The 9,186-nt window shown below is 42.4% G+C and overlaps 1 protein-coding gene across 2 annotated transcripts; it reads left to right on the top strand.

Annotated features, from left to right (window-relative positions):
* The first annotated feature begins 858 nt into the window (after positions 1-858).
* rbm14a (RNA binding motif protein 14a) lies at positions 859-6,607 on the top strand. 2 transcript variants are annotated; one of them, XM_087807576.1, is made up of 9 exons: positions 859-902; positions 1,405-1,581; positions 2,369-2,553; positions 2,636-2,800; positions 3,220-3,329; positions 3,684-3,965; positions 4,039-4,277; positions 4,407-4,784; positions 5,946-6,607. In XM_087807576.1, exons 2-9 carry the CDS (start codon positions 1,424-1,426, stop codon positions 5,947-5,949), a joined length of 1,521 nt encoding a protein of 506 aa, XP_087663702.1. In that variant the 5' UTR covers positions 859-902; positions 1,405-1,423; the 3' UTR covers positions 5,950-6,607. The 2 variants fall into 2 exon arrangements, with proteins under 2 accessions (XP_087663702.1, XP_087663701.1); XM_087807575.1 differs by having other exon boundaries at positions 4,407-6,607.
* Positions 6,608-9,186: the final 2,579 nt, after the last annotated feature.

Consider the following 9,186-nt stretch of genomic DNA (forward strand, 5'->3'; position numbering starts at 1 on the left):
ACTGAATAAAACCAATGACAACCAAATCAAACAGCTAGTTTTTGCTTAATTTGCGATGATATAACTATAAATATATTATATAATTTTCAAAGAAGAAGGAGGAATATGGAACTATATGATGATTAGAAACTTGTATTGACGTTGTTAGAAACAACATCAGTGCCATCAAAATATGAAATGGTTGAAGCTTTGAAAATATATATATTTTTTAATTTTGTCTTTTTGAATGATCGATTACAATTCTTAATATTTCTTTTTAAATTCGCAGCGTCTTAATGATGCGACGCACAGACGATCACGTGACGACCTTGCGCACAACTACAACCATTCAATATAAAAATGATTTAATAAAATTAGGAAATTAAACCCAACCATTCATTCAGGTTTTAAAACGGATTTGCGGATAAAAAATAAAATAATAATTCTCCCCGGTTATCCACAATAAGATTGGTTTAAATCGCTTCAAATTTGCAAAGGATTGTGGGATTATCATGAAGCAAGCGCCATTGTTGTAGTCCTTGTCGCTCATTCCCCATTTTTTTTTAAGTGATTTTTCATAAACGTACTTTTTTCATAAGCGTTAAATAATGTATTATGTTGTTTATTGCAAAGCTAGTGTGTAGGTGTAATATATATGTGATTAAAAAACAAATAACACATTTAATACATTAATGTATCGATGGGGGAAATGCATTTTAAGGCAATTCCACACGACGTTTATAAATATTGTATGTATATTGTAAGTATCTAACGACAAACAATAATACCCAAGCAATAATAATATTTTTACTTGGTTTATTACGATTTTTTCATCCTAAAACTTTGGATTAATTGCGCCCCCTTGGTACCGCTTGGCACCGGAGCCGGATGTGATTGTTTCTTCAGCTCCAGGACCGCGTTGGGTAAGAAATACATGTAGCATATTACTATGAACACCAGTCCCTTTATTTCAATACATATACTCATGTAACCCCCACACTATCGATGAGGGTTTTCCGAGTAGACCCTCAGATCGTGGTAAACACCCCCTACTATTTCAGACGATGCTGTGTTGATGCTAGCCCCCACAGCTATGCTAACGTTAGCTAGCAGCTACACAACTGCTGCGTCTACAGCTGCTTGTGAGTTTTAAACCATAATTCAGTGATATAGACGGCACGTTATAAGGGAAATAATCATATTTTAATACTTTGAATTACGTCATTGTTTTCTCTTTGGATCACCATGTCGTTATAAACGTATTATGCCGGGGAACCGGCTAATGACTGAGTTAGCCCGCTAGTTGATGTCGTTTCAGTGATGCTAACTTCGATCACCAAGTCAACAACTTCACTCATCAAAGATCATCCTTTATTCTCGATTACTCTCCTACATGTCAATGAATAGATTTTGTCTGTCTCACAGGCGCCTGGTCGGTCGAGAGATGGGTGAAAACGTCAAGTTGTTCGTGGGCAATCTACCTTTGGATGCGACTCAAGATGAACTTAACAAACTCTTTGCTCCATTTGGGGAGATCAACACTTGCTCCTTGCTCAGACAGTATGCCTTCGTCACCCTGAAAGGAGAGGGAGCTGCAGACAAGTAAGTAGTCTATCCAAGTCGTGTGGAGGCGTTCCCACCGGCGTGTGTTTAATTTTCCCTCTTTCACGATAAGAATCGTGTGTAAATAGACATTTGTAAACGTATTTGTAGACGTGAAGTAAACATGGACAGTAATAGGAAACTGATAGTCCGTTCTTAATATATCACTGCTGTTGGGAATTCTGAGATCCCTTTTTGTGGACCGGTTGGCAGCTAAGTCAACCGTTATTACCTTGTATCAGACTCTTGCATTAGTTAGACTATTGAAGAGCAGTTTAAACTTCTCTTAGTTATACTAAGCTACCCAGATAATACATCGAACATTTGGATTTAGGTCGGACTGTTTCTTTGCTTTTTAGTAGGTTTCTGGAGGTGCATTATTTTCAAGTTTTAGCAAATTAAATTATTTATTTACTGTAACAACTAAAAGCAATAACTAGCTGATGTGAAATAAAACAAACATAAAAACAAAAACATAGCAACAAACACCGCAAGGAGAACTTGGCCTACACTTAAAGCCATGTTGTAAAACTAGTTGACCCTATAACCTTTTCTAAATCCGCCGCAAATCGTCTGTTTTGGTTTAAAACCTTTGTGAGAAGAGGGATCTCATTTGCAGTTAAAATTTTAAGAACTGCTGACGCTCTAATGTCCTGTTATTGTGCCAAAGGATGTTATACTTGGAGTTGTGTCTTCATAATTCCGACAAAAAGGACCAAATAATCATCAACTATACAAATGAAACGTTTACCATCTCTGGCACTGACTTGTGACTTTTCTTAAACAGAGCTATCAGACATCTCGACGGCAAGGAGTATCGGGGGCGGCCGCTCGTGGTAGAAGAATCGCGAGCGCGACCGCCAAACTCCACTAAAGTGTTTGTGGGGAATCTCAGTGCAACATGTTCGGCAGATGACTTGCATGGTCTTTTTTCAACCTTTGGAAGAGTTTTAGATTGTGATAAAGTAAAAGGTGAGTCAGTAAGGCAACTACAATTATTATGTCAAATGAGTATTTTTCAGTTACTCTTCATTCTTTTATTTCCACTTTACAGCAAGATTGTGCTCGAATGTTGGTTATGCGTTTGTACATATGGAGAGGAAGGAGGAAGCCATGACGGCCATCGATGCGCTTAATGGAACCCTCTTCAAGGGCCGGCAGCTGGCCGTAGAGCTGTCCAAAGCTCAGCCCTTGGCCAACCAGCTGATGTCATCAGGAGGTACTTTGAATCCAGATCACTATTATTGAATTTAAGTGTTTATAGGACATGCATTTTTTTCATTTCTCATTCATTTGATGAATTGTTCCGGAATGCATCATGGTAAATGGAAATAATGCAAATGTTTAATGTCAACTATCAGACATAAGAAAGTTAATCTTAATTTTCCAGTTGATATCCATATGTATTTGAATGCAAAACAAATCACTTTTCTTTACTTTTAAGTGAGATTTGAATATAGCAATATATATAGTTTCTTTTTCCTATGTTTTGATTAAAATAATGTTGAGTCAACGTTTTTATAGGGTATTCTTGTTCAATGATATAGTAAATGACTAATAACAGAATTCTTAAATCTTCATCCTTTCAAGTCTTACTTTTGGTATTTCGAGTGCCTTGACTCATCTCGTCTGTTGCAGGTGGCAGGGAAGGTCTTCTCCCCCGACCATCTCCCTCGCTGGAGCACAGCCAGAGTCAGGCAGCCGTCCTCGCAGCGGCTGCTGCAGCTGCAGCCGGACTTCCTATTCAGGTGTGTGGCCCCTTGTAAAGAAGATGTGAACATTCTCAAATCTGAAACCAAGAGATTAGAAATACTAACGGATCCAGATTACACTCCATGAACCTCCTCTGCTACCCTGCTCTATCCTTTCCTCTTTTCTCCTCTTTTAGTCTGGTTCTGCTCAAGGTTTCTGCCTTCTAAAAAGAAGTTTTTCCTCACAACTGCCATGCTGTGATTCAGTCATTGTTGAGTTGCTGGGATGTGTTTTTATCCAATACAGTCTTACCTAAACTGTAAAGTGTCTCTAGATAATTGTGTTATATGAAACTTTAAAGAAAAGAAAATTGAAATTGGAATAAAGGATGTTTTGGTTCTGGTTTTCAGGTGCAGCAAAGCGTCCACAACTCCTTCTACAACACTACGTCCTTCGACCCCACCTACGCTGCTCTGAGGGGAATCACGAGTTCTAAAGGGGCTGACGGGGTCATTTACGGAGCTCTGGCCAGTCAGGTGTACGGAACAGTCGCCGATCAGGTGTACCACGACATGACCAATCATAACGCTGCACCGGTGAGTGTTGCAGTCGAACCAGAAGTTCAGCCGACGCCAGATCCGACGACGCTTTTCGAGGCAGCGAGAGCCAAGTTCTTTCAAGAAGGACAGAAGGTAAGAACGCGTTGATTCATAAATTCTCCCTACAAATGACCACAGTGGTGTAACGCGGGAGTGTCGCTGGCAGGTTCTGGCAGAGCAGCAGGCTGGAAAAAAGGCGACGGGCGCAGCAGCTGCTTCGGGGGAAAACGAACGTGACCGAAGCCCGATCCGAGGAAACAGAGCCCCGCTGCTTCCGGACCCGGTTCCTGGTTCCTTTGCTCAGATCAAATCAAAGCGCCGCACGTTGCTGCCAACCCCGCCGGGGGCGTCTGAAGAGGCGACGACCGCTGCTACAGCAGCTGACGCTTCAGATCCTGTTGCAAGGTACAAGTTATATATCGTATATGAACCTCTTCAGTTTTTCTCCTCTTTTATAAATGACACGATTACACAGTCTGCATACCAAACAAGGTTGCTTTCAATGACATCACCCGTTCTTCTTATCTCCTGCAGGTCTTACTCTGAGTACTACCAGCAATTGCATCAGTACCAACAATATCAACAGTACCAGCAACAGTACCAGTACCTTCAGTACGCCTACAGCAACCCTCCCCCGCCGCCTCCCTCCTCCACCACAGATTCCAATGCCGTCCCGCCGCCCCCGGGGACGTACACCGCACCCCCCACGTATGGCGCCGCCGGAGCTTACCCGCCGCCCGGAACGTACGACGCCACGGCCGGTTACAACGCTTCCTCCGCAGGCTACGGCGCTCCACCAGCGAACTACAACGCTTCGACGGGAAGCTACGGCGCCTCCGCAGGCTACGCGGCGGGAGCATATGATTCATCCGGAGCTTACGCAGCAGCGGGAGCCTACTCCACATCCACACCGTATGAGCAGACACCCGCACACGGGCAACCCATGCCCCAGCGACACGATTACCCTCACAACACGCCAGAACCCCCTTATCGATAGTTTAACCTCACACATACATACACACACAAACACACACACATCAATGAGGGAAAGTTTTCAGTGTGGAAGTTAAGTTTCAGTTAGAATGATCTTTCATTCGATGCATCTTGTTCTTGAGTCTGTTACAGATGTTGAGTTTGAGAGGAAGTTCTTGTCGAGTGTTGAAGCTGAACAGAAGTTTTTGTTACTGTCAGTGAGTCAGTGCGGGCCTTTACTACTCTCAGGTGACACGTACCAGTCTTGTGAGCAACTGCCCTAGCGAGGGTCTGTCTGTTGAATTTCAAGAGACCCGTTTGCCTCCAGTTTTGAAGCCATTTAGAGCCATTCAGTTTGAGCGAAGAGAGCAGGGCAGTCCAGGATGATACTTTCCTAAAGCAGGTGGTGTTTATATGAATGTAAATACTGACCAGCGGTTTGCTGTGAGAGGAGCTAGCTTGACGGCGTGTGACAGATCTGTATAGAAGAGTTGAGTTCTTTTTTTTTTCCGACTGCTTTATTATTTATAGTCGGCTCAGCAGCTGTCTTTGTTTCCCAGCTTCACCCTCTCTCCCCTCGTTTTTTTCTGAATTTATCTTTGGAACCAAGGTGTGAGATTTGAAAGACTGAAGCATTTGTTGTTTTTGTACATATTAGAGACGGTTCTAACTCAGCAAATTAGTGTCACACCTAAAAAAAAATATTCCATTTGGTACTTTTGTAAATACTTGATATCGATCATCCAGAAGCAAAAGAAGTGTTGCCTGCAGAAGATAAAGGTTTGTCATTCCTGCGTGTAGATTTGTCAGCTCAGGCAGGTTTTCTAGCTAAAAGGTCGTAACGTTGACTTCCCTCTCAGGCTACCGACAAACACACATTAATAACTCATCGAAATGACTTTCATCATCAAGACAATCACCAATATTCCCTGTTTTAATTAAGTGAACACCTTTTTAATTTTGTCACATCTAGTCACTGCTGGTGAACTGTCACTTCACAGTAGCTTTCATTTCCACATGATTCCACATGTAATCTGATAGTTGCATGCCTTGTTGTTGCTGCTGCTCCAGCCACCTTCTTCCTCTTGCTGATTATTGCAGCTAGAGTGGGAGGGAGCCACACTGAGTCCTAGCCCTGGACGTACGCCACACGCAGCTGTAGCGTGGGATGGGGAAATCAAGCAGCGTTAGGCCAGAACTCGCTGTGGACGCTGGGGCGCCCCCCCACTAAGGTAAACACTCAGACCACACACTCCTGCCCCTCCCTGAAACACACATCTGCAAACATCCTGTCACACATATATTCCCAATGTCCACATTTCCTGCTTCATACCTGTCCTCAAGAATTAGTCGTCGTTAAAGATTTTTTTTTTTTTCCTACTTTTTATCCAATTGGAATTTTCCCCCTGCTTAGTTTGAGCTTTTTTTTGGCTCCAACATTCCTGATGACACAAAAAAAGAAACGACCACACCGCGTCTGGTGTGAGGCGCCGACAGTAGGACGATCGCTTTAGCGTTGCCTACATGCCCCCAGGGCCATTTTTTTAAGGGGTTAAGTGCCTTGCTCAAGAGCACGTAGGTTGGCCCACCACCACTTCCCAGATGTGTTTTCCCGGCCCCAGGATCTGTTGCTGGTTCAACGCTCGACGACGAGAGTTTTCATGCCACGTCCGACTTGTATGAACAAACACATTTTGTTTTCATTTTTGTTCTTTTCTTCATTTAACGTGTTTAATTATCAATAAACAATTTTGAACCTGTTGCTTCTTTGATGGCTTCTCTGCGTGTTGCCTGTGGTTCAGCTTTGAAAGGAACTACCACAAGAAGATTCACCTAATGATATGATTCATAGAAATAGTTGAATTAATCAGGTGTGCTGTGCTGGTCATTACCTGTTGGATCTCCAGACGAAGGGACTCTTTCCCTGGTAGTTTTTTCACGGAAACATATTCAATGTTTTTTCGACAGTTATGAGTGAGATGACGTCAGTAAGATTATCAACATCTTGACGTAGCAGGTGAAGAAATCCCCAAAGAAAGGTTCAGCATTAAATTAGGTTTTATTCCAGTTTCCTTCAAAAAACATCTAAGTATGCTTATAAAATAAATGTTTACATTAAAATCCTGTCAATCTGCCACTTTGAACAGTAAAATATTGTGAAGACAAGACTTTGATCGGACCGTGAACCGTGTTGCAGTTGAGGTGGTTTGCATTGTTGTTGGTGGTTTTCTGAGGTAACAAAGTTCTAAAAGAGATCGAGAATGTTGCGGTTTCATTGGGAGAAGTTGCTGAATATGACCATGTATTTGCTGTTGAAGAGCCACGAAGTTGAAACATCGACTGGCAAATGTTACAGGTTTAGCATCTTAAACCTTGGAGACTCTAGGGAGCCTTTGGGTGTTAAACTAGTAAAGAAAACTCCTGAACTTTCTCATTTAATGATCATGTTTGGTGAGGTTTCTAGGGTCGTGTTCCCAATTCCATTTTTTTTAGGGAGTATGCGATATGCTCTTATCAGACTCAAGGCCTGGGGGATGGACAAAACTGGATATTTCGTGGCCGATGGTTCATAAGATTCTCATCTAAATTGCTAGTCACTGTGGCTGAGAATGTGGCGTAGGTATGTCGTAAGGATTTCGTACCTGCATCTACGCTTCTTTTAATGAAGGTCAGAAGCAAAAAAAAAGAAATGAAACGACAAGTTAAACGTCTAAACATCTTTAACATCTGTATGGTTGGTTGTAACATTTGCCAGGTGCTTTTTATTTCGTGGCTCTTTCTCAGATAGTTGTGAAGTGGATCGCAAGGTATCAAGTGTTGGTGTGATGCCATCTAACAAGTGGATCGGCATGAAGCTGAGGTCTGAAGGAAAAGTCCCAGGTTCAAACTACAAAAACAAAACAAAAAAATGGTGCACAGATATCACAGACAGACACGTTTAATCTAGAACCCGTTGTCTTGCTGAGGACACTTGCAAGGACTGGTTTGTCAGGGGAAAAAAAATAGTTAACCAAGCTTCTGAACCTGGTTTGATTTAAAAACCAGCCCGTTTCAAGAAGACGAGTTTAATATCAGCTGATGACGGCAACAGACAGGACGAGACTCGGCAAGCACGTTAAGAACACCACACATTGTCGACCAGACCGAACACATATTACAGTACTTTGACTTTCTATCGCAACGTCCCACGATGCTGCTGGCATAGTCTTAAAAGAGGAGTGAGCATTCAAACACACACATTGAAAATAGCAACGCTTTTAATAAAGAAGCGGTTTTACAAGACTGCAATGTCTAGCTAGCTAGGTGATAACTGACATTAACATTCATGGTGTTTTACAGAGATGCAGTCATGGTAACTGGGTTTGAAGTTTGATGCGTTACTTGCAAGTTGCATTTCTGCATGCGAGGCAGCCTTCAAACGGTTACAGACCTACATTGTAAAACTCTTGATTATGAATGTCAAAGAATGTTCATGTCAAAAAGTTACGTCCAAAAAAGAAAAAAAAAAAGAAATAATTTCTCAGTTTTCCAAAGACACCGGTAAAGTGAGAGTCTACAAAATGATCATGCGTTTACCGGGCACACAAGCCAATAAAAAAGACGACACTTAATCATGCAAATTAAAGACAAAGACTCCTTTGTCTCCGAAAAGAAAGAAAGAAAAATCCTTTTAAGAGTTCCGACAACATCTGTCCATAGTGAGTAAGAAGAAGCTGCGCTTTTGATGATGACTTTGGTGCAAAAAATGTTCCTGCGTCAAGAGGACAGACCCTGTCCTGCCCACTCTCTGGATGAAGACACTCTTGGTATATACCAGTTGTTAGATTTCACTTCAAACCCAATCCTCCTGGAGTTGGACACAAACATGACCGTCATTGACCCCCCACCCTGGCCCCCCAAACCCACCCCTAGACCTCCAGCCACGTGATGACGCCTTCAAAACACAACCATCCAAACACAAGACACAGAAATGAGTCGCCTCACACACAGTTGGTCATCCAGTGGGGTCGGGACACTTCACAGAGAGAACATAGAAACACATGTATGTACAGAGGACACGCTAACAGTCCGGTGACTGAGAAACCCCTGAAGGACTAAATGGAGACAAAGTGGAGTCACACGGATCAACTAACAACTAACTGGCCCTTTTTTTTTGCTTTGATTTTCCTAATCTCTGCTGGTAGAAGCCGTGTGTGGTCAGTATTTAAAGGACAAGGGTGAGATGTTCAACCTGGTGGTGCGTCTGTTCGACCATCAACTGTTCCGACGACTCCCCGGGAAGTTAGCGTGACGGTTTAAGACATAACGCTCATAAAATGGAGGCGATTACTGAGATCATTAC

This window comes from Callionymus lyra, chromosome 14 (genome assembly GCF_982586985.1).
Source record: "Callionymus lyra chromosome 14, fCalLyr1.hap1.1, whole genome shotgun sequence".
Taxonomy (NCBI): Eukaryota; Metazoa; Chordata; class Actinopteri; order Syngnathiformes; family Callionymidae; genus Callionymus; species Callionymus lyra.

Coding starts and splice junctions, on each gene's coding strand:
- rbm14a (XM_087807575.1), top strand. CDS start 1,424: ATGGGTGAAAACGTCAAGTTGTTCGTGGGCAATCTACCTTTGGATGCG. Junction 3,330..3,683: donor CAGCCGGACTTCCTATTCAG/GTGTGTGGCCCC, acceptor TCTGGTTTTCAG/GTGCAGCAAAGCGTCCACAA. Junction 4,278..4,406: donor GCTTCAGATCCTGTTGCAAG/GTACAAGTTATA, acceptor TATCTCCTGCAG/GTCTTACTCTGAGTACTACC.